Here is a 26057-nt window from a genome sequence, read left to right as displayed (position 1 = left end):
TAGTATCTTCCATTGCACTGTAATCAGGGAAGAGACGAGTAATTTCCACTTACTTTGCACATTCTGTTTGTGCAATTGAAAGGATACCAAATAAATTAAAAGGGTGGTGCACAAAATATGTCAAAACTCAGCTGCAGAAGCAATGAAAAAAAGCATGTCAAAATTTAAAAGAATGCAAAATCTCCAAGATTAGCGATGTTTTACTGAAGCTCGAAACTTAGGGTGGGTTTCAGTGCAAGATGTGTTTAATAGTTCCCATAGTGAAACTTCATTTTGAAATCTGGAAGAAAATCCAAAGAGGTTCTGGTTGCATGTGTAGTACACCAATGGCAAAACACAACCAATACCTTCACTGTGCAATAGCTGTGGTAATGTTACTGATGACAGTGCTACTAAAGCAGGGTTACTAAACACGGATTTCTGAAATTTCTTCACCAAAGACAACAAAGTAAATATTGCAGTATTCAAATCAAGAACAACTGCAACTGTGAGTAACTTAGTAGTAGCTCTCCTCAGTGTAATAAAGCAGTTATGTTTCTTTCAGAGAATGCTGATACAATAGCTCCATTAGAAATCATATATAGCCGCTCATTTGATAAAGATCCATACCTAGAGACTGAAAAGTTGCACAGGTCACACCAAAGCTCAAGAAAGAAAAGAGGAGTAATCTATTAAATAACAGACTCATATCACTAATGTTGATTTGCATTAGGATTTTGGAACATATATTGTGTTTGAATATTATGAATTATCTCAAAGATAATGATTCATTGATAAATAGCCAAGATAGATTCAGAAATATCGACCTTTTAAAACACAGCTAGCTCTTTAGTCACACAAAGTAATAAGTGCTGTCGACTGGGGATCTCAAATTTATTCCATATTTGTAGATTTCCGGAAGACTTTTTGAAACAGTTCCGCACAAGCATTTTCTAATCATATTGTGTGCCTATGGCGTATTGTCTCAGTTGTGCAACTGGATGTGTGGTTTCCTGTCAGAAAGGTCACAGTTCATAGTAATTGATGGAAAATCATCAAGTAAAACAGAAGTGATATCTGACATTCCTCAAGGAAGTGTTATAGACCACCTGCTGTTGCCGATCTACATTAACAATTTAAGAGAGAATCTGAGCAGTAGTCTTAGATGATGCTATCATTTACAGTCTTGCAAATCATTTACTGTCTTGTAAAGTGATCAGATGATCAAAATGAACTGCAAAATGATTTAGGCTACGTATCCATATGATGCAAAAAGTGGTAACTGACCTTAAATAATAAAAATTGTTATGTCATCCGCATGAGTAGTAAAAGGCATCTACTAAATTTTGGTTACATGATAATTCACGCAGATCTAAAGGCTGTGAAGTCTACTGAATACTTAGGAATTACATTTACAAATAACTTAAATTGGAATGCTCACATAGATAATGCGGTGGGAAAGCAAACAAAAGACTGTGATTTAATAGTAAAACATTTAGAAGATTAGGATTACTAAAGAGACTATCTACAACTATACTTGTCTGTCCTCTTTTGGAGTATTCTGCATGGTGTGGGATCCTTACCAGATAGGACTGACAGAGGACATCATTTAAAAGTTCAAAGAAGGGCAGCTCATTTTGTATTATTGGCAAACAGGAAAGTGCATGCCACAGATATCGCATGTGAATTGGGGTAGCAGTCATTAAAGCAAAAGCATTTTGCTGGAGCAGGTTCTTAAAATTTCAATCATCAACTTTCTCCTCCGAATGTGAAAATATTTTGTTAGAGCCCTCTTACATAGGGAGAAATGATCATTGTAATAAAATAGAGAAATCAGAGCTTGTACGGAAATATTGAAGTGTTTGTTTTTCCTCAAATGCTGTAGGGGAGTGGAATGGTAGATAAAGAGGTTGAGGGTGGTTCTCTGAACCCTCTGCCAGCATTTAATTGTGAATTACAGACTAGTCATGCAGATATAGATTATGTAGATAGGCTTTCAATATTGTGCACTCATTCTCTAATTTTATACATTGCTCAAATACTTTCGTGGCGCTTTGGAGTGACCCCTTTAAAATAACACTTTACCAGTGTTCTTAATATGTATTTTGGTAACCAGGTTGATAAGAAGTTACAACAATACTCTCTTATTACTCCCCAGTTTTGGGTTTTATTAATGAACAAAATCGCCGCAGTGTTCCATAACAATTACGGGCTGAAGTTTCCTGCTGATGGAACCAATATGATTTTCTGTGTTTCTGAGCATACAGGTTGTGTACGCTGTTTGGAGTCTGGTGTATGCTGAATCAAATGTGTTGTGATCTTCCATCTGAAGATTGGTTTCATGGAGTTGACCATGCTAGCCTATCCTGTGTGACCCTCTTCACCTCTGCATAACTACTGCAGCGTACAATAACTTGAACTTGCTTACTGCAGTCAGTTTTTGGTCTCCTACAGTTGTTACCCCCATTATATTCACAGAGGACCGCATATTGTGGAAATTGCATATTGTAATGTAGGATGCAATAATAACGTACGGAAAGTTTCTGTTGAAAATTACGAATTATTTAGGAATAAAGTAGATGGCTCACCAAAAGGCAGAAGCACTGTCTCATCGATAGGCACATGAACAAAAGGTATGTAGAATGAGATTTTCACTGTGCAGTGGAGTGTGCACTGATATGAAAATTTCCTGGCAGATTAAAACTGTGTGCCGGACCAAGAGTCGAACTTGGGACCTTTGCCTTTCATGGGCAAGTGCTCTACCATCTGAGCTATCCATGCACGACTCACGACCCGTACTCACAGCTTTACTTCCACCAGTACCTCGTCTTCTACATTCCAAACTAAAAGGTACGTTGCTTGGTGAGCTTCCAGAATGCACTTTCTTTTTCTAGCTGTAGGGAAAACATGCGCACGCGCACACACACACACACACACACACACACACACTCACACACACACACTCACATGCGCATGCACGTCTCCTTATTTTGTGGTCGCTCAACTGCCAGCTCTTTACTGGCCCACGGTGAGTGTTCTGGAGTGAGGTGGGGCTTTAGAGTGGGGTAGGATGGGGTGGGTTGAGGCAATGTGAGGGATGGAGAGAGATGGGAGGGGTTTGGAGGGAAGCATTTAGTGGCTCGTGGGAGAGTGGGGAGCCATCTGTGGGCTAGCTAGGGGTGCAGGTAGAGGGGTCAGGTGACAGACAGCTGGGTACTCATAGACTAGGGTGTGACGTGAGATAACAGCACACAACTAGCTGATTGGGAGGGGGGGGGGGGGAGTGGGTGGGGAGGGGTGTGTGGGGGGGGGGGGGAGGGGGCTGGGAGTTAACTTGGATTTAGACCAGGAAGCAAAGGATGTGCTGTAAGTATGGCTATGAAAGTTGAGTATTCTTAAATAAGATCAGCTGGTGCCAATGTATTGGAAAGTAACTGGCACACAAAGTGCAATTGTGGCTCCTTTTTCTTTATGTATTTTAAATAGTCTGCAGAGCAAATTGAATTAGGAGGATCAGGCATTTGTGTGGGTCTAGGAAATTAAATTGTAGGGCCAGATAAAAGGCGCGCAAGACAGGAGGGGTACTACTACTCATCACTGCTGTATCGTGCTACTAGTACGTGTCTGTGTGAGTGCACCGAGAGTGGTGTTGCCGTACTTGCGTCTTTAAATTGGTCACCGACTGATCATTGCAGGCTGGCTGCTGGAGGCCGTCTCTGGGAGCCAAGCGTGCCGTGCGGTCCCTGCCATGCCATCTGCTGGCGACTTGCACATATGTAAGTGTGGAACAGTGCTGACTGACTCTCTGTGTGATTCTAGTTTGTAATGTGCACATCAGCGTTCTGTGTCTTGTTGAGTCCTTAGAGGCATATTGTTCGGAGGTTATTATTAAAGCCATATTTGTGCGACTTGGATCACACTTCAGTATTACTTGGTTAGTACATCACCACAAACATAAGGACCGGGGATGTACATGCTTTGACAGTTTGCTACGTCTCTTTCTTCTAGGACTGACGTGGTAGCTGCCTTGCATTTCTTAATGACTCTGACCTTGTCAACCACAAACCGAATCTTAGTACAGTCATGATTTCCCTGAAGAGATTACATGACAGCAGAGACTTGTAAAATTGTGTTACCCATTTCTCTAGCCAGTGAAGATTCATTCTATACCTTCAGATACAGTGTCATGTAGGAGTAGAACAGCAAGAAATACGTAGCTCCTCTAACAGTAATGACAGTTTATCACCTCCCAACACTACATGTGCCAATGTTTCAGTGCACTTTTGAATATGTTTGTTAACAGATTCATCAACACAAGAAAAATTTATGATCTCAGTAGCATCTTATTTCTTAACTCATACTTTACTATTCATCAGAATCTTCATCGCTGCTCTTTGATTCATCAGAGCTCCCTGCTGTACTTTGTTTTATTTCATAGTCAGAATTAGTTGAAATACCACCTATCGTATTTACTCAAATCTAAGCCGCACTCAAACCTGAAAAATGAGACTCGAAATAAAGGAAGGAAAAAAAAAAATTCCCGAATCGAAGCCGCACCTGAAATTTGAGACTCGAAGTTCAAGAGGAGAGAAAAGTTTTAGGCCGCACCTCCAAATCAAAACAAAGTCAGTCCATTGTAATATGAGACACAATTTAGTTCGAGTGAATGACGATACAGCTACAGTAGTTTGGTTCGAGTCGTAAGCGTAGCACTTAAGCTTTACCAGGTAGCCATTGCTATGCGTCAGGCGCTCCGTCCGTATTTATACTGGTACCCTTCCTTTTTCACGTGCTTCATCTGGTTGGAATCGATTGCTTATTTTGCTTTGATCTGATAAGTGCCATTTTCCTTGTTATAGGCGTTTATGTCACTCTAAGCTGAAAATGCATTACTGTACTGTGTCATGCATTGTTTGTCGCATTCTGATAGTGCGTGTTTGCAGCCTTTCGTCACTCGCGGCATGGCTTGCTTTTGTGCACGCTACCGCCGCTTACAATTAAAAAAAAAAAAAAAAAAAAAAAAGAGAGAGAGAGAGAGAGAGAGAAATTGTCTCATTAGCGGAACAATGGCAAGAGACTACTATTTCTTGTTACTTACACTGCTGCTTTCTTTGATAATGATCAACAAGAACCAAATAATAGACAGCGTATGATAGAACATGTTCTGAACGAGAGTTAGGCGAAAATTTTTCTCCATTTGAAAATCTTTGCGGCCGCTTCTTTAGTACATCAAATTCTGCACAGAAATTAGAGTCATCTTAGATATAAAAATCTAGTCAGTTGCCATGCTTCATTTCTGACTGTATCACTATTAGGCATAAGAATAATACGAATATAAACATGACACGATACGTATATTCTTCCGCATTTGCTGTTGTCTCACTCTAGTTTCGTAGTTTATTAGGCAGACAGGATTTAAATAAGATAGCAGCAAACACGAAAGAATATGTGGCAAAATGTTTATATTCGTATTACTCTTATGATGAAGAGAATACTGCATGTGATTCACATTTCATCAGGTTCCTATTAGCAACCATCTCTTCTCACAGGTAGGAAAACATTCAGAACGTAGAGTTGGCCATATTGACAAACATCCCAAACAGTCTTGCCAGTCGGATTTTCGTAATACATTGAAGTTCTGCTACATTCGAAGATGAACAATACGGAATTTGTATTTACTTCTTTGGATAATGTATGAAAATTGTCTTCCACCTTTTTTTTTTTAATTTATTTACTGACGCAGAGGTTTTGGCGCCAGTATTTATCTTTGTGCCTATGAAGCATGCCTGTGTAGCGCTACATATATTCGATGGCAGAAGTTAGTTGTTTCAGCACCTACTGACATTTTTCAGAACTTCCACTTGCTTTGCACTCGATTCTAAGCCGCAGGCGGTTTTTTGGATTACAAAAACCGGAAAAAAAGTGCGGCTTGGATTTGAGTAAATACTTCTTAAGTATTATCTTTCAAGTCAACACCTGCTAATCTGTGAGACCGAAATGATGAGCCATACCTCTATTTCACTGTGCCTGTTTGTTTCATTTGTATAACATTTTATTCCATCATAGATGCTGCACTTACAGTTTCATATATGCATTGCAGCAGCAGACACAATAAAAGTAGCAATCAGCAGTGCTTAGTTTGTTGAATGGGTAAAAAATATGCCATTGTCCCAGTTCCACATATCCCCAAAATTTGATTCTGCCAAATTCTGCACTCTCTGAAATCGAATGTTTAATCCAAAGATGAAAGTGAACAAGTTTGATGCAGTATTGCTAATATTGTTTATTACACATCTTGCTGAATGAAGAGCATACCGTGTCTTTTCTGAAAGGTTTGGAGAAGTAATGCACATACCAGTTTTCTAAAAACTTACATTGAGATTGTGCTCTCCTTCCTCTTGTACAAATTAGTAGAGCCCTTCGGATTACTCCACAATATGCCTCTTGGCAAGGTGGTAACGACAGTATTATGAAAAGGATAGATTGGCACTCACTGTATAGTGTAGATGTTGTGTTGCTGGCAGGGGGGGGGGGGGGGGGGGGGAACACCACCTATTAAACACGTAAGCTTTTGGTGCAAACCCCCCCCCCCCCCCCCATTCCCACACACACACACACACACACACACACACACACACACACACACACGCGCGCAAATGCAGATCACACATACATGACCACTGTCTCTGGCTGCTAGGGCCAGACTGGGAGCAACTGCGCATAATGGGAGAAACAACGGTCATGGGTGTGTGTGTGTGTGTGTGTGTGTGTGTGTGTGTGTGTGTGTGTGTGTGTGTGTGTGTGTGCGTGTGTGTGTGTGTTTTGTCCACTTTGGAAGAAGACTTTCTGATCGAAAGCTTACTTGTTTAGTAGTCTTTTTGTTGTGCTTGTCTGTGACCTAACATTTCCTGTATACAGTGAATAGCAATGTATCTTTTTTATAATATGGTCATTATTCCAGCCTAGATTTTCTATTGTTTGTTTCCTTTTAAGACCTTATAAAGACAGTTACTGACAATTTCTTTTTTTCTTATTGGAGAAAAGTAAAACCATATGGGGGCCAGACGTAGATTGTAAATGAATATGGAATAGAGTATTTTTATTCTCCCTGTATGCAGTGTCAATAACGTCACCTCACACACTTCATTTCTGGCAGCACCTCCTTCTCAACACATGACTGTCCCCCACCACCTCACCATAGTCTTCAAGTTATAACCTATAGCACTTCTGGGTGGACAAATAGATGAAGGATGTAGTTTAAAACAGTATAACTAAACTTAAAAGTCAAACTGCCCTTTTATAGAGACTGCCATCATTATTTAAACATACTAAACAACATCAAAACAGTCAAAAGAAATTTTTTTTCAAAAGAGCAGAAAATTGTAGTGAAATTCATGAAAGGATTGCTTTAAATTGTTATATCTTAAATCTGTCAGCATTTCCCAAGATTTTCTGGCTTAATTAAGACTAGGTCATGCCACCACAGTGGTCAGACAGTGGACTTGCCTTCGAGAGGACAACGGACCCGAGACCCATCGGGCCACCAAAATTTGGGTTTCCCTTGATTTCCCTAATTGATTTAAGGCAAATGCTGGGATGGTTCCTTTGAAAAAGATGACATTCGGTTGAGGAAGCTAATTTCTGTGGCAGGTCTGATGACACAGTGCTGGTGGAAGCACGAGTATTTCAGAGCACACCATTCATTGCACATTGTTAAACATAGGGCTCTGCTGTAGACAACCCCTGTATGTTCCCATGTTGACAACACTGTTGAATTACAATTTCTGTGGCTCAGGAGCATTGAGATTGGGCAGTGAATCATTAGAAATGTGTCATCTGGTTGAATCATTCGTGTTTCGCATTACACCTGCTTGACGGTTTTGTGCACATACACTGTCAACAGAGTGAATTGGTGCTTGAAAGGTGCACTTTGCTACAGACTTAGGCCAGTGGGAGCAATATTATGCTATGGAGGACATTCACCTGGTCTTCTATGGGTCCTGTGGTAGTAACTGAAGGCTCCATAACAGCTTTGTTCTGTGTGAACATTGTTGTGCACTGTCCGCACCCTGTCCCTAATGAAGGTGACATGTTTCAACAATATGACTTTCAGTGTCACGAGGCCAGAATCAAATTCACCCCTTCTGAATCTGATGGAATACATCTGCGATGCTATCCGATATCAGTTCTGCACCCAGAAACCACTGATCTCCAATTTATGGGAATTACATGACCTGTGCTTAGACATGCGGTGCTGCATAATGCTGGGAACATACCTCACATAATGCTGGGAACATACCTGAAATTTATTGAACTTGTCCCACACAAAATCACTGCTGTATTGTGTTCCAACAGTGGACAAACACATTATCAAACAGGAGGTCATAGTGTTTTGTCTCATCAGTTTATATATTCAATGCTTGAATGAAAGGTGTGCTCTTTTTCTTTTTTCTGCCATTGCGTGTATGTGTAAAGCAGGATGTTCTACCATATGGGCTTGTTTATATGAAGGCTGTCAGTGTTACTACCTGCACAGATACTAAATGCTCCTTTTGTGAAGACCTTTTATCTTGAGAACACTTTTAACTTTGTTTCACAAATGGCAGCACAGTTTCAAGAAAGCTTCATAATTTAATGTAATAGTTAAAATAATACCTTCAGCAAAAGATGTGTGCGTTGGAGTGGGAAAAAGGATTGGAGATGTATGTAGTTTAATTTTCTTAAATTGTTAAGAAGGTTAACAGTTTGGCATGCTAAGATAAATTCCCACATTCTCTAAAAAGAGAGAAAAAGATTAATTTAACAGAATCAGTGAGGTATACAAATATAACAACAGACTTGTAGAACCATTATTTTGTAGGTTAGATTAGATTAGATTCAGCTTTTGTTCCAAGACCCAAAACATGAGATGATTCTCATGGGTGAGTAACATGCCAGAAAGTATAACATAAAAAATATAAAACATTTGAATACCCTGATCATTTGTCAGGAGATGGTCAAACTAGGTGAATACAATACAAACTGTAACAGCTAATATTTTCAGAATTGATACGCTGTCAGACTGAAACATTGTTATGCACTATTCATAAATTTATCAAACAAAAAGTACATAATCTTGACTGTTATGACAAAGTGCTCTCAGAACTGAAATCTAACAGACATTCTTATTTAAGCTGGCCTAACAGCCACTGTTAAGATATTCATGTATAGAGTAGGATGAGTTGCCTATCAAAAAGTCTTTCAAACTCTGTTTAAACCATGCTTTATCTGATACCAAGTTTTTAATGGTGTCTTTCTTCCACAGATAATTTGTGTTGTAATGCGAGGTTTTAATGAAGATGAAGTGTGCAGTTTTGTGGAGTTAACAAAAGAGAAAAATGTTGATGTAAGATTTATCGAGTACATGCCTTTCAGCGGCAACAAATGGAATGATGGGAAGATGGTCTCCTTTAGTGAAATGCTCCAAATAATTAGAAAGCAGTGGCCTGATTTTGATCCTCTTTCCAATGGGCCCAATGATACCTCAAAGGTACGTGCAGTATTACATATGAACATACATTGAAAATAATTTAATGTCTATGACTTACTACCGATCACAAGAATACTTCACATCTGCTGGTGGTATGAGAGATGGACTGGTTTAGTTACATATTTCTCATCCCATTCAGTAAGTCTGTCCTGGCCTGGGTTTCTCTGCAGCTTCTCCGCAACTCTCCCCATTTCCTAAACCTTGACAATCCTTTTATTTCTTCCCTTTTCCTTCCCCTTCATTGTTTCTGCCAGAAGAAGAAGCCACTGACTCCAAAAGCTTGCACATTTCCATAACTTTAAGGGGAGTTAGAAGGGGAAAACATTCTTTTTCACTTTTTTGGGTTTTTATCTGATTATAAAATTTGCAATTCTCCAACTAAAATGATATGTATATTACTTATAAACTTGTGTGGGAAGTATTTTATTTTATTTTCTAAACTATAATCTACACCAGTTGAAAATGTTAAAATTTTTACATGCATTACGTCAAGACCTAATAAAATCGGTAATTTCTTATATACAGGGTAGTCCATTGATTGTGACCGGGCCAAATATCTCACGAAATAAGTGTCAAATGAAAAAACTACAAAGAAAGAAATTTGTCTAGCTCGAAGGGGGAAACCAGCTGGCGCAATGGTTGGCCTGCTATAAGGCGCTGCCATAGCTCAAACTGATATCATCTGTGTTTTTTTAAAATAGGAACCCCATTTTTTATTACATATTCGTGTAATACGTAAAGAAATATGAATGTTTTAGTTGGACCACTTTCTTCGCTTTGTGATAGATGTCGCTGTAATAGTCACAAACATATGTTTCATAATTTTAGACGAACAGTTGATAACAGGTAGGTTTTTTAAATTAAAATACAGAATGTAGGTACATTTGAACATTTTATTTTGGTTGTTCCAATGTGATACATGTACCTTTGTGAACTTATCATTTCTGAGAACGCATGCTGTTATGGCGTGATTACCTGTGAATACATTAATGCAATAAATGCTCAAAATGATTTCTGTCAACCTCAATGCCTTTGGCAATACGTGTAATGACATTCCTCTCAACAGTGAGTAGCTCGCCTTCCGTAATGTTCGCACATGCATTGACAATGCACTGACGCATGTTGTCAGGCATTGTCGGTGGATCACGATATCAAATATCCTTCAACTTTCCCCACAGAAAGAAATCCGGGGACGTCAGATCCAGTGAATGTGCGGGCCATGGTATGGTGCTTTGACGACCAATCCACCTTTCATGAAATATGCTATTCAATACTGCTTCAACCGCACGCAAACTATGTGCCGGACATCCATCATGTTGGAAGTACATCGCCATTCTGTCAAGCAGTGAAACATCTTGTAGTAACATTGGTAGAACATTACGCAGAAAATCAGCATACATTGCACCATTTAGATTGCCATCGATAAAATGGGGGCCAATTATCCTTCCTCTCTTAATGCCACACCATACATTAACCTGCCAAGGTCGCTGCTGTTCCACTTGTCGCTGGCATCGTAGATTTTCCGTTGCCCAATAGTGCATATTATGGCGGTTTAGGTTACCGCTGTTGGTGAATGATGCTTCATCGCTAAATAGAACGCATGCAAAAAATCTTTCATCGTCCCGTAATTTCTCTTGTGCCCTGTGGCAGAACTGTACATGACGTTCAAAGTCATCGTCATGCAATTCATAGTGCATAGAAATATGGTACGGGTGCAATCGATGTTGATGTAGCATTCTCAACACCGACGTTTTTGAGATTCCCAATTCTCGTGCAATTTGTCTGCTACTGATGTGAGGATTAGCTGCCCCAGCAGCTAAGACATCTACTAGGGCGTCATCATTTGTTGCAGGTTGTGGTTGGTGTTCCACATGTGGCTGGACACTTCCTGTTTCCTTAAATAATGTAACTGTCCGGCGAATGGTTCGGACACTTCGATGATGTCATCCAGGATACCGAGCAGCATACATAGCACACGCCCCTTGGGCATTTTGATCACAATAGCCATACATCAACATGATATCGACCTTTTCCGCAATTGGTAAACGGTCCATTTTAAAACGGGTAATGTATCATGAAGCAAATACCGTCCGCACTGGCGGAATGTTATGTGATACCACATACTTATATGTTTGTGACTATTACAGCAGCTGGCCGGAGTTTCCGAGCGGTGCTAGGCGCTACAGTCTGGAAACGTGCGACCGCTACGTTCGCAGGTTCGAATCCTGCCTCGGGCATGGATGTGTGTGATGTCCTTAGGTTAGTTAGGTTTAAGTAGTTCTAAGTTCTAGGGGACTGATGACCTCAGAAGTTAAGTCCCATAGTGCTCAGAGCCATTTGAACCATTTTTGACTATTACAGCCCCATTTATCACAAAGCGAAAAAAGTGGTCCAGCTAAAACATTCATATTTCTTTACGTACTACATGAATATGTAATAAAAAATGGGGGTTCCTATTTTTAAAAAATGCAGTTGATATGAGTTTGACCCATGGCAGTGCCATCTAGCAGGCCAACCATAGCGCTATCTGGTTTCTCCCTTCAAGCTAGACGAATTTCATTCTTTGTAGTTTTTTCATTTGATGCTTATTTCGTGAGATATTTGGCCCGGTCACTATCAATGGACCACCCTGTAGAAAGCTGTGGATTACTGTGTTATAAATGTTAAATTATGTGTTTGTATTGGTAGCACTGTCAAAAATAGTATCGTATCTTTTCTTAGCATAAACATGCTTTGTATATCGAAGTGCTAACATTTTTCCGAGGAATAGTGACGAATAGACTGGTAAATCTCTCAAAAAGTATGACTCCAAAATGAAGTGTTCTTAAGAAATGTGGGTTTCATGGTAATAAATTTTTGTATAAAGAGAAACTTTGCGTTCAGCATGTGGTGTGTGAAGTTACAGACAACGAAATACTGGCAAACTCATGAGTATCTAGCGAAACACCCATTAGTGCTTCGAAGATTAAAATGAAACATAGTGATAACACAGTTATCTCAAAACAAAACTCATGTAAACGGTAGGTTAGGTTATATTCTGATACATTTACACAACCTAACAGGGGTGTTATGTGAATGTGTGTGCTGTATGTATGTGGAGGGCCAGTTAGTTTACATGAAGACATTGAGGTATCAAATGGACTAGCCAGGAAACGTATCATTAATTCTGCCAGTTGTAAATATACTCATTCATTTTGGAATTCTGATAAGTGTAAAGATAATTATTTTGAAATAAATGTTAGGTGGTTTTATGGATTGAGAGCTATTGGCAAAGGTTACACTGCAGCAGAAACAATGTGTGTCATGATGTATATGCCACGCCCACTTTGTAAAATGGACAAGTATGCAGGATTTATTGGAGCTGCTGTGAAATCTGCTGCATGTGAGTCAATTAAGGGTGCTGCAAATGAAGCTGCTGAAATAAACGATGGTATGATTGACATATCCGTAGCTTTTGGGGCACTTGGTAGAAGCGCAGCTGCATTTCTAAGAATTCTGTTGCTACAGTGACCAGTGTGGATACTGGAAAGCTAATAGATTTCCAGATTTTAACCAAACATTGTTATAAGTATAAATCAGGGCATGAAGAAGGGCATATCTGTGACAGAAATTATGAAGGACAACTAGTCGTATGGAGGCCTGTGCAGCTGTTGAAATTTATAATCGATCTGTAAACTAAAGGCGAGTGTGTTACACTAAGTTCTTAGGTTATGCAGACTCAAATGCATATAACAGTGTAGTAGCCACTCAGCCTTATGGTGAGAAGCTTATCACAGAACTGGAATGTGTTGGTCATGTCCAGAAGAGGATGGGTACCAGATTGAGGAAGTTGAAACAAAGTTTGAGAGACAAGAAACTTTCAGGTGGTAAGACCATAAGAAGCAGGCTGACAGACAAAATGATTGATCAACTACAACAGTATTATGAGATTGCCATTAGAAATAATACTGAGGATTTGTTGAAATTGAAGCAGGCAGTATGGGCTACCTTCTTCCAGAGACTGTCAGCTGATGATAAACCAGTACACCATCTTTGCCCTCCTGGATCTGGTTCATGGTGCAATTACCGCAATGCCCAGTACTCAAACAGGTCATACAGCCATAAACATTCTATCCCAGCAGCAGTTGTGGATATCATAAAACCTGTTTACAGAGACCTGGCAATCTTGAATTATTGAAGAAGTGTCTGCATTGTCAGACTCAAAATCCCAATGAGTCGTTCAATAATCTTATAGTGTCAGTGTTGTCATAACTGCCGTCTGCGTCATGTCTGCTGTGCAGCGAGCTACGCTAATTTAAGTATTGACTCTATTTTTCTTACTTGTCACTTCTTCTTCCATGTGTTTTTGCTTTTAGGAAGCTTTTTATTGTCGAGTGCTAGTAATAGTGTTCCATAGATTTTGTGTTTGTTTTGAATACAGTCAGAGAGAGTCCGTTTAGTAAGCCATAGTGCCAGTAGTGCTAGTGTTTGTTTTCAATACAGTCCAGAGACAGGTAGGGCTATTTTCATTGTTTTCTACAGGAAGTGTCTAGTAACCACAGTTTAGTCAACTATCAGCCACCTTTAGTGAATTAGCAGTCTAGTTATAAGTTGATTAACTCTCTACAGTAAATTGATTTCTTAGGATGGATAGGATGTGTGACTGCTGTGTATGGACACAGGTGGAGCTGGCCACTGTTCGCGAACAGCTGAACGTGTTGATGGCTGCGGTTACCCGTCTTCAGGCTGCTGCCTTGGAGTGTAGCGGCAGTGGGGAGTCTGGTGCTTTGCATGGTACACCCCAGGTGATACATGCTTCACCCACTGACCCTTCTGTCGACACATCTTTGCGGGTACCGGGCGCGGTTGGGCCACCCTCTTCCCAAGGGGAGTGGCGGGTTCAGCAGCATTCGCGGCGCACGAGGCGGAGGGTCAGTGTGGAGGCTGGCTGTGTGGCATCGCCCGTTCTGCCTGTGAGTGGACATGTGGCCACTCCTTCAGCAAGTTCTGAGCAGGCACATGGGGGGAGGGGTTTATTAGTTATTGGGAGCTCCAACGTTAGGCGGGTGATGGAGCACCTTAGGGAAATAGCGGAAAGGTCGGGGAAGAAGGACAGTGTTCACTCTGTCTGCTTGCCGGGGGTCTCATCCGAGATGTGGAGGAGGCCGTGCCGGCAGTGATAGAGAGCACTGGGTGCACCCGACTGCAAATTGTTGCTCATGTCGGCACCAATGACTCCTGCCGTCTGGGTTCAGAGGTCATCCTCAGTTCATACAGGCGGTTAGTGGAGTTGGTGAAGGCAGAAAGCCTCGCGGGGTGGAATCTGAGCTAGCTATTTGTAGTATCATTCCGAGAACCGATAGTGGTCCTCTGGTTTGGAGCCGAGTGGAAGGCTTAAACCAGGGGCTCAGACGATTCTGCGGAGATCTGGGGTGCAAATTTCTCGACATCCGCTATCGGGTGGAGAAATGTAGGGTCCCCCTGAATAGGTCACGCGTGCACTACATGCAGGAAGTGGCTACAAGTGTAGCGGAGTATGTGTGGAGTGCACATGTGGGTTTTTTAGGTTAGAGAATTCCCTCCCTAGGCCCGACAAGACACCTCCTGAGATGCGGCAAGGTAGGAGTAGACAAAATGCAACAGGGAATAACAATATTAATGTGCTAATAGTAAACTGCAGGAGCGTCTATAGAAAGGTCCCAGAACTGCTCTCATTAATAAACGGTCACAATGCCCACATAGTACTAGGGACAGAAAGTTGGCTGAAACCCGATGTAAACAGTAATAAATTCTAAACTCAGATTGGAATGTATACCGCAGAGACAGGCTGGAAAGTGAAGGGGGAGGCATGTTTAAAGTGATAAGAAGTGCAATAGTATCAAAGGAAATTGACTGAGATCCGAAATGTGAAATAATTTAGGTGAAGGTCACGGTTAAACCAGGCTCAGACATGGTAATTGGATGTCTCTATAGGCCCCCTGGCTCAGCAGCTGTTGTGACTGAGCACCTGAAGGATAATTTGGAAAATATTTCGATTAGATTTGCCCAACACGTTATAGTTCTGGGTGGAGATTTTAATTTGCCCGATATTGACTGGGAGACTCAAACTTTCATAATGGGTGGCAGGGACAAAGAATCCAGTGAAATTTTTTAAGAGCTTTATCTGAAAACTACCTTGAGCAGTTAAACAGAGAACTGACTCATGGCAATAACATATTAGTGACAAACAGACCCGAACTATTTGAAACGGTTAACGCAGAACAGGTAATCAGTGATCATAAAGCGGTTACTGCATCGATGATTTCAGCCATAAATAGAAATATTAAAAAAGGTACGAAAATCTTTCTGGTTAGCAAAAGTGACGAAAATCTGATTTCAGAGTACCTGATGGCTCAACACAAAAGTTTTGTTTTAAGTACAGATAGTGTTGAGGATCAGTGGACAAAGTTCAAAACCATCGTACAATATGCGTTAGATGAGTATGTGCCAATCAAGATCATAAGAGATGGAAAAGAGCCAGCGTGGTACAACAACCGAGTTAGAAAACTGCTGAGGAAGCAAAGGGAACTTCACAGCAAACATAAACATAGCCAACACCTTGCAGACAAACAAAAATTACGCGAAGCGAAATGTAATGTGAGGAGGGCCATGCGAGAGGCGTTAAATGAATTCGAAAGTAAAGTTCTATGTACTGACTTGGCAGAAAATCCTAAGAAATTTTGCTCTTATGTCAAAGCGGTAGGTGGATCAAAACAAAATGTCCAGACACTCTGTGACCAGAAAGGTACTGAAACAGAGGATGATGGACTAAAGCCGAAATACTAAATGTCTTTTTCCAAAGCTGTTTCACAGAGGAAGACTGCACTGTAGTTCCTTCTCTAGATTGTCGCACAGATGACAAAATGGTAGATATTGAAATAGAGGGATAGAGAAACAATTAAAATCACTCAAAAGAGGAAAGGCCGCTGGACCTGATGGGATACCAGTTCAGTTTTACACAGAGTATGTGAAGGAACTTGCCCCCCTTCTTGCAGTAATGTGCCGTAGGTCTCTACAAGAGTGTAGCGTTCCAAAGAATTGGAAAAGGGCACAGGTCATCCCCGTTTTCAAGAAGGGACGTCGAACAGATGTGCAGAACTGTAGACCTATATCTCTAACATCGATCAGTTGTAGAATTTTAGAACATGTATTATGTTTGAATATTATGACTTTTCTGTAAACTAGAAATCTACTCTGTAGGAATCAGCATGGGTTTCAAAAAAGACGATCGTGTGAAACCCAGCTCGCGCTATTCGTCCACGAGAATCAGAGGGCCATGGACACGGGTTCCCAGGTAGATGCTGTGTTTCTTGACTTCCACAAGGCGTTCGATACAGTTCTCCGCAATCGTTTAATGAACAAAATAAGAGCATATGGACTATCAGACCAATTATGTGATTGGATTGAAGAGTTGCTAGATAACAGAACGTAGCACGTCATTCTCAATGGAGAGAAGTCTTCCGAAGTAAGAGTGATTTCAGGTGTGCTGCAGGGGAGTGTCGTAGGACCGTTGCTATTCACAATATACATAAATGACCTTGTGAATGACATCGGAAGTTCATTGAGGCTTTTTGCGGATGATGCTGTGGTATATCGAGAGGTTGCAACAATGGAAAATGGTACTGAAAAGCAGGATGATCTGCAGCGAATTGATGCATGGTTTAGGGAATGGCAATTGAATCTCAATGTAGACAAGTGTAATGTGCTGCGAATACATAGAAAGAAAGATCCCATATCATTTAGCTACAATATAGCAGGTCAGCAATTGGAAGCAGTTAATTCCATAAATTATCTGGGAGTATGCATTAGGAGTGATTTAAAATGGAATGATCATATAAAGTTGATCGTGGGTAAATCAGATGCCAGACTGAGATTCATTGGAAGAATCCTAAGGAAATGCAATCCGAAAACAAAGGAATTAGGTTACAGTACACTTGTTCGCCCACTGTTTGAATACTGCTCAGCAGTGTGGGATCCGTACCAGATAGGGTTGATAGAAGAGATAGAGAAGATCCAACAGAGAGCAGCATGCTTCGTTATAGGATCATTTAGTAATCGCGAAAGAGTTACAGAGATGTTAGATAAACTCCAGTGGAAGACTCTGCAGGGGGGATGCTCAGTAGCTCAGTACGGGCTTTTGTTGAAGTTTCAGGAACATACTTTCACCGAGGAGTCAAGCAGTATATTGCTCCCTCCTACGTATATCTTGCAAAGAGACCATGAGGATAAAATGAGAGAGATTAGAGCCCGCACATAGGCATACCGACAATGCTTCTTTCCACGAACAATACGAGACTGGAATAGAAGGGAGAACCAATAGAGGTACTCAAGGTACCCTACACCATCAGGTGGCTTGAGGAGTATGGATGTAGATGTAGATGTAGACCAAAAAATGTTTTTCTTGTAATGAAGACACTAAAGTGGGGGTCAGTCATGCTGTTATTGCTTTTAATGATGGCAACATTGGTAGCGTGAAAGTGCTACAACATATGGGAATTAATTCTGGAGCAAACTGCATCAGAGAATTTGAATGGAAGGACAAGGTTTGCACTGGTAAAGCAGAGTATGCAGCACAGTTGGCCACTACGGAGTCCAGAAAGAAGAAAACAAGAAAAAACTTAAAAAAGATCAAGAGGATAATATACAGTATGGTGCAGGGTGCTTCTGAGTGACTAAAAATAAAATGTTAAGCATATATTGAGTTACAGTCTATTAAAACTTTAAAAACTCTTCCTGAAAATTTACATTTTGTCTTGCATTTTTCCCTAAATCTCAGTAACTAATTCGAATAGCGAATTCAAATTTTCAGTATGTATCCTGAGCCTTCTGAACTAAAAGAAGAACATAATGTTATGTATAAATAAAATTATTTAGAATAACATACAAAAAAGTACACAAAATTTTAACTGTGTAATTAAAAAATTGTATTTCCAAAAGCAGTGGCTGAAATGCAATTATTGTAAGACTCAGAACATATAGTTTAATGTCCTGTAAAAGTTTCTTGTCAATGGCTACAGTTGTTCCTGAAATACGGGGAAGTTAAGTCACTAAATGTAACATTGTCAGGATATGGCGTTCAAACTCCCCTTAATGCACATTTTCTCCTTCCTCCACTTGGTGAGCAACACATTTATAGTATTTTCACAACAGCAGTAGCTATTTTCTTACAATTTCTTTTTGCAGGCATACCATGTGCCGGGCTTCAAGGGACATGTGGGATTTATTACCTCAATGAGTGAACACTTCTGTGGCACGTGCAACCGTTTACGGATAACAGCTGATGGCAATTTGAAGGTGTGTCTCTTTGGGAATTCAGAGATATCTCTCAGGTGAGTGATGAAACATAGAATAATCGTGTCCAAGTGAAAATTCATGTGAGGAAACCATAAAATTACTAGAAGACTGACAGACTGATCAGTATTTTACCTCCAGGAGGTGAAATTCCAAAACTTCTTATAGACACATTTGTTCCTCTTGTCCTCACATTAGTCATGGAGTCCAAGTGACCTTTGAGACCTTCAGAAACTTATCCCTCTTTCCTCTCTCATTAAGGAACTGATAGTTCCAAATGCTGAGTATAGAATAATACTTTCAAACTGTTTGCCATGCACATTAGGTATGTGGTTGGTATATGGAAGAGATAAACTGCAGTTAAATCCAGCAGGTATGAAATGAGTAATCTTTTCTTGAAGTTTTCAGCTTGCACCCTCCTCCCTCCCAGACATACAAACCAGATACCTCTAGCTAAATAATTTGTGAGTATATATAATTTGCCTCTGTCAACATCATGTTACACTAACCTATTTGTGAGATTAAATTAAAGGAAAGTAATCAGAACTGGAAATTATGTAAAGACATTTTTAGTTATGTCCCTATGTTGTAATAAAGTTAACACAATATTTCTGTCCATGTGATGGTAACTATGATTCGTCAGCCACTGTTGCCGAGCGGTTCTAGGCGCTTCAGTCCAGAACTGCGCGACTGCTACGGTCGCAGGTTTGAATCCTGCCTTGGCTCAGATGTTAAGTCCTATAGTGCCCAGAGCCATTTGAACTGTGATTCATGATTATCAGAGTCTATATGTTCCAAATAAAAATTGGAACTTCATGTGTATAAATGTACAAATTATTAGACAATGGGACCAACAACTGACACTTTTAAATTGATGACTAGACTAAGAGATTAATAATAGGAAAAAAACTGCAAGATACTTGGCGATAAGTTTGCTTCAGGACAAGGTAAGGGGGGTGAGGGTTGGGAAGAATCAGCTCTCTCTTTGTGAGCATACCAGAAATCCTTTATCAACCGAAGGTAAAATAAGATATAAAAATACAGGGTCAAACAATTAATTTAAGTATCTTAAAAACCAAATGACTAATAAAATTGGAAGCTAAGAAAAGTAAGTTCGTAGTAAGTAGGGTGAAACACAAGGGGCTGCAACATATTGCCATTGTTGTTTGACTTGTCTATCAAAGAAAAAAGAAATGGATCAAAACAAAATAAAAGTGAGAATGGAAATGTATCAGAAGCAAATAGGAATAAGCAAGGAACATATTCTTTAATAAAAAAAAAATAAAAAAAAAGTGACATGTGAGGCAGATGTTCCTACAATTTTATGTTCATAGCACAGCAGTCTGTGAAAGCAAAATATTTATGACATTGAAAAAAGAAAATCAGTGAGTGAAAAGTGTGTGTAGGTGAATTGTGGTGAAAGACTGGATATTGGAACTTCTGTTAGGCTGCCCAGTATTAGTTAACTTGGTAGTAAAGGAGCAAGTTTGCAAGGGCAGATAACTGTTTGACTACGTAAAATAGAGTGGGAGTATGGAAAAGCTAGTCCAAGATAGGATGAAAAAGATAACAGCAACTTAAAAAATGAATTGATAAGTTACCATGAACCCCATTCCAATCTAGTGAATGCAGTGGTTGACAATATCTTGTGACATATGCCTATAAGGCTCAAACAATAATTGCTAAATAAAAATACAAAATGTTGACAAGACTGTATCGAAGCTGTCACTCTCTTTTGAAACAAGGGTGTTTAAACCAACAAACACGCAGGAAAGCAGGGACAACTCGGACACTAGAGGAGGATAGGAAGTATCATTGAAGGAGTGAGCATGAACCGTGTGGAATATGTGTGGTACAAGTAAAAAAAAAAAGAGAAGAAGAAGAAGAAGAAGAAGAAGAAGAGGAAGTGGAAAAATCTTGATCTGGAAACAAGGGAATAAAAATTTGCCACGCGAAGAGACAATATGGTACTGTGCTGATGAGTGTGTACAAGTGGTGATATACAATATACATTGATAAAGGAACTCTGCATTGGGCCCAGAAGACCACGCAATGCCCTTCGAGAGATGTCCTCTACTATATATCTATGGAGAGTTAGGGGGTCAGTATACAACTCTCCAGGCTGTTATCAACTTCCAGAAGTTGAAGACACTGCTTCTCACTTGAGTAGCTCCTCAGCTGGAACTACAAGCAGAGTGTACCCTATTCCAGTCCGCCCACCGAGCAGAATTTCCCGGCTCTACAAGGAATTGAACCTGATCCCTTTCTATGGCACCCCTGTGGCATACTGACTGCATAGCTGTGGCAAGAGTCATAATATACACTTGTGAACAATTGAGTTATAACTATTCTGTTTATTGGGGAGAGAGTATGTATATTGCACCGTGAATGAAACAGTTTAGTGTATCGTAAATGGAATGTATTCAGACCTTGTACTTGTTGTGTGAGAGCGCGGTGTCTTAGACACTTGTAGTGTTTGTCTTAGCATGTACGGACCAGTGAGCCTTACTTTCTAGTATTTTTAATTATATATCATTACTGGTGCCTCTGGCACTTTTGTGCTGCAATAGCAATAGCTTGCAATAGCAAACATTGAGTCAAACATGGTTTTTGGATTAGAAGAAGAGGTCAACTGGGTTGACATTGGGAATAGAGTTATGGGAAGTGGACAATAAGCAGTTATATTGAAGGGTGCATTATTTGATATGTTAAGGTTAATTATAAAATGTGGATTGGAGAATTTTTCACGTTGAGCAGAAGTAAGTTTACAGGACCAGATGTCAAATTACACATGATCAGTGTGAATCCCTATAGTCAGCATGAACACTGGCACACAGAATAATTTATAGGTAGCCTTGCTGTATATAAAAAATCAGATTTGTGCTGAACTGTCATGAACAAACTGTCACTTCTCTGGAATAAATAGACTCTGATTTGTTAATTACATCTGTGTAAATGAAAAATATAGGAAAACATAGATTGCTGCTTACTGTAAAGGAGACATGTTACATTGTAGACAGGCACAATTAAAAAGGCACTTACACAAAGCTTTCGGTCACAGCCTTCATCAGCAAAAGAGATACAGAGAAACACACACATTCATACACACAGGCAAGCACATGTCACACACATATGACTGACAACTCCAGCAGCTTGCCCCTAGCTGCTGGACTTGGCAGTTTTTTTTTCTCTGTGTGTGTGTGCGTGCGTGCACGCGTGGAGTGCTTGCTTGTGTGTTGTGCCTGTGTGCAACTTTGTTTTCTTTACGGTAAATAGTGATCTATCTTTCCCTGCACTGTTGATATTCCTACCTGGAATTTCCATTGTTTAATCAGTGTAAATAAGAAGGACACAGTTACATATATTCTGTCACTTGAAGACTAATACATGAAGTAAGTGGACATTATTTTTTATTGCAGAGGATCTTTGTCACCACTAATTATTAATTTTGTGTTCCAGTTAATTAGACATGGTTTCATCCTTTCGTGGATGTGCTCTTTTTGTTAAATCTTCCTGCAAAAGATCTGATTTACTTCAAATTAATAAACCTGAGTATTCTGAAAAAGGAGGTGCAGCTTACAGCTGCAGTGTGACAGTTGATCACAGGGTGATTTTATCACTGCCATATCGTGGGTAACCATGGCTCGAGACACTTATTCTATAAGGGTGTGTAGTCATTGGGCTTTCTTGTACCACAGTGTCAAAGGTGTACTGTGAGCAGATTTATTCAAGGAAAATACTACCACAATCAGCAGAGTGAACTGCTATGGGCAACAGGATATCATTGACAGGGGTTACCACTGACTAGCATGGCTTTAGCAGCGAACAGGTGGGCCACAATGTAGCAAATGACTCACCAACTCAGTGACAGTCAATAAACAGTAACCATTCATGCCACTGGGAACTGTCACCTCTTTGTGGGATACAAAGATGCAATCTGCACACTGCTCGTCACAGTTACAAAGATTAGCATTGGTTTGGAACAGCACCAGGGGATGCTCGAAGCATGCAGGAAGGTCGTCTGTCTGATGATTTGCGGTACATACTGGCAAGGTGGCAGGGTGCAAAATAAGGAGTGATCAAAAAACTTCCATTTGAAGGCTGCATAGTTCAGACCAGTATGCCACACACACACACACACACACACACACACACACACACACACACATATCTCCATCCGCACATATACCCTGCTTGTGTCTGTATATGTGCGGATGGATATATGTGTGTGTGTGTGTGAGTGTGTGCGAGTGTATACCTGTCCTTTTTCCCCCCTAAGGTAAGTCTTTCCACTCCCAGGGTTGGAATGACTCCTTACCCTCTCCCTTAAAACCCACATCCTTTTGTCTTTCCCTCTCCTTCCCTCTTTCCTGATGAAGCAACTGTGTGTTGCGAAAGCTTGAATTTTGTGTGTGTGTTTGTTTGTGTGTCTATCAACATACCAACGCTTTCGTTTGGTAAGTTACATCATCTTTGTTTTTAGATATATTTTTCCCATTTGGAATGTTTCCCTGTATTATATTATATATCAGTGCTTTCCTCTCCCACAACTATCCTGCAGACCTTGTCCACAAACAGATCTCCCAAACAATACATTCCTCCCCACCCAACAACAATGTTACTACCCCCAGACCACACAGAAGCATCCCCCTTGTCACCCAATATTATCCTGGCCTCGAATACATCAACTAATTACTCCGCCACGGATATGAATTTCTCAAGTCAAGCCCTGAAGTGAGATCATCCCTTGACAATATTCTCCCCACACCACCCAGAGTTGCCTTTTGCCGAACCCCTAACCTCCGTAACATCCTTGTCAAACCCTACAATATTCCCAGACCACCTTCTCTACCCAGCGGTTCCTACCCCTGTAACCGACCCCGATGCAAAACCTGCCCCATGCATCCCCCCACAACCAACTACTCCAGCCCCGCTACTGGTATAACATACACAACTCAAGGCAGGGCCACATGTAAGACAACACGTCATTTATCAGCTGACATGCCTGCACTGCACAGCCTTTTACATTGGTATGATGACAACTAAACTGGCTGAGTGCATGAATGGGCACAGATGAACTGTCCACCTAGGAGATGTCCAATACCCAGTAGCGGAGCATGCCCTCCAGCATAATTCTAGGGACCTAGGAACCTGCTACACCATATGTGCCATTTGGCTTCTCCCACCCAACACCAGTACCTCGGAACTGTGGAGATGGGAACTTGCACTCCAACACATCCTTTCATCCCGCCATCCCCCTGGACTGAACCTGTGTTAACCAACCTCACTCCCATTTACTCTTTAGTCTTCTCCTCTTTCCCTTTCCTCTTTAGCCATTCACGCATCTTTTTATCCTACATAGTTGTGTTTATTTTTATACTATGTACCTCTTTACTTCTGTATTCATCCTCCTTGGTTTGAAGCTGGCACAGTAATTACAGTAGAATATCTTTGGCTTCCCTCTGACATCCATGCCTCCATCTTTGCTACCCTCCCTGTTTACCTTTCCCCTGTTGCTTCATAACCTGGGTTGTGAATAACTGAATCCACTTTAACCTTCTTCCCCTTTTTTCCCCTCTCTCCTCCCTGATGAAGGAACAAGGTTCTGAAAGCTAGGATACGTCAATTTTCTGTTCTGTTTTGTGTATCTATCGGCTGTACTGAGCTGAGGTAAGTACTCGCCAGGCCCTCTATCTCTTTGTTAGTATTTGTTTCATATATATAAACACACACATACACACACACACACACACACACACACACACACACACACACACACACAGGGTGATGCGTATTAACATTTAAAAACCTCCAAAGCACTGTAGATGACCCTGAGACAAGTAATTTAATACAAGACACATGGGATCACAAATGTTGGATACGATACAAATGTTGGGAAATGTGTCAAAAGCGAATGACAAATGTCACCAGATGATGTACCTTGCCATGCTTGCAGTGGTTGAGCCTCTTGGTCTGTCACACTTGATCATCCCAACCCAAGTCAAGTATTCATATCGTTGTGGCTACGGATACATGTGTGCGACTTTAGTGATGGCGTTCAGGATTTGCGTCTTGCATCTGGCAGGCAGTATTTTTTCATTGTGTTAAACAATTATATATTTATATTGAAGTTTATTATTTTATTTACCGGTCTTGCAGTTTCCTTGATTTCTTGCAAAGTACAGTACAATGAAAACCTACCATATTGCATAACAAGTAGATGAGTGTAAACTTCAGAATAGCATCATCCCCATTAAATGACCTTTGTTTTCTTTACTAACTAATGTCTGTAAACAAAAAGAGAAGTGACAGAAGCAAAAAACACAAAATCAGAACTGCTTTTGCTTGATTACAGCAGGGACAGTAATTTTGTAACATCTACATTTACAACAGATCATATTTACAAAATGTTTTCGAAATTTACTCTGTTTTCTCAAATGAAAGTATTGCACTGCTGAATCATTCCTTTACACTCAACCCCGACTGCTGCACATGCTGTGGGGTATGTCATCTGGTTACGTCATATGTTCAGTGTTTCTCACCAATTTTTGGGGTATTTTGAACTTTACAAAAAGGCAAATGCAGAAAGTTATCACATTTTGCTGCACAATACCTGCGTCACAGAAAAATAATGTATACAAATCTTCTCAGATTGGCCACTGAATAACTTTGTGCAAGCCTCGCAATATTTCACCAACACAACTGTTCGTCATCTTCAGGTAGTGGTGGGTCCTGTCATCACTGCTGCAAGATGTGACTGGTGATATTCGCACAGCAGAATTGAAATTTGTCAGGCTAGAAGCAGGAGTACGAATGTGTGGACAGGCACTCCCAGTTGGATGGAAATGCCATTCATAGTAGCCTTCTGCTTATGTGTTGTGGGCAATGACTGCACTTCTGGACACTCGTGTGGTTAAAAGCTGAATTAACTCTCTGCAAGGTGCTGCATCAGGTCATACATCGGAGGATCTGGTTTCTACTGTTTTAATTTCATGGCAGTCAGTGCTGGATTCTGGGCAGTGCTTAGTCAAAATTCCATATTCCTGTTGGTAAGATTGCCCACCGTATGGCCTCTTGGGAAACGTGTGGTGCCCTGTATTCAGGCAGTGCTCTGCTACCACTAATTTACTGGGTGGCATTTTTGTCAGTGCTGTTGAACACAGTGTTCTTGCACAATGTGAGGTGTCTGCCCTATATAAGATTTCCCATAATGGCATCAGATTTTATATATGATCTGTGT

General features: G+C 40.5%; 1 protein-coding gene across 1 annotated transcript in view; it reads left to right on the top strand.

Annotated features, from left to right (window-relative positions):
• The window catches only part of LOC124556732 (molybdenum cofactor biosynthesis protein 1-like), a 137382-nt gene that overhangs the window by 87354 nt on the left and 23971 nt on the right, over positions 1-26057 (top strand). The window contains exons 4-5 of the mRNA XM_047130731.1: positions 9284-9508; positions 18710-18855. Coding sequence (XP_046986687.1) covers positions 9284-9508; positions 18710-18855 — 371 coding nt within the window. The remainder of the gene's footprint in view (positions 1-9283; positions 9509-18709; positions 18856-26057) is intronic.

This window comes from Schistocerca americana, chromosome X (assembly GCF_021461395.2).
Source record: "Schistocerca americana isolate TAMUIC-IGC-003095 chromosome X, iqSchAmer2.1, whole genome shotgun sequence".
Classification (NCBI taxonomy): domain Eukaryota; kingdom Metazoa; phylum Arthropoda; class Insecta; order Orthoptera; family Acrididae; genus Schistocerca; species Schistocerca americana.
This window is presented reverse-complemented; position numbering and strand designations above follow the sequence as displayed.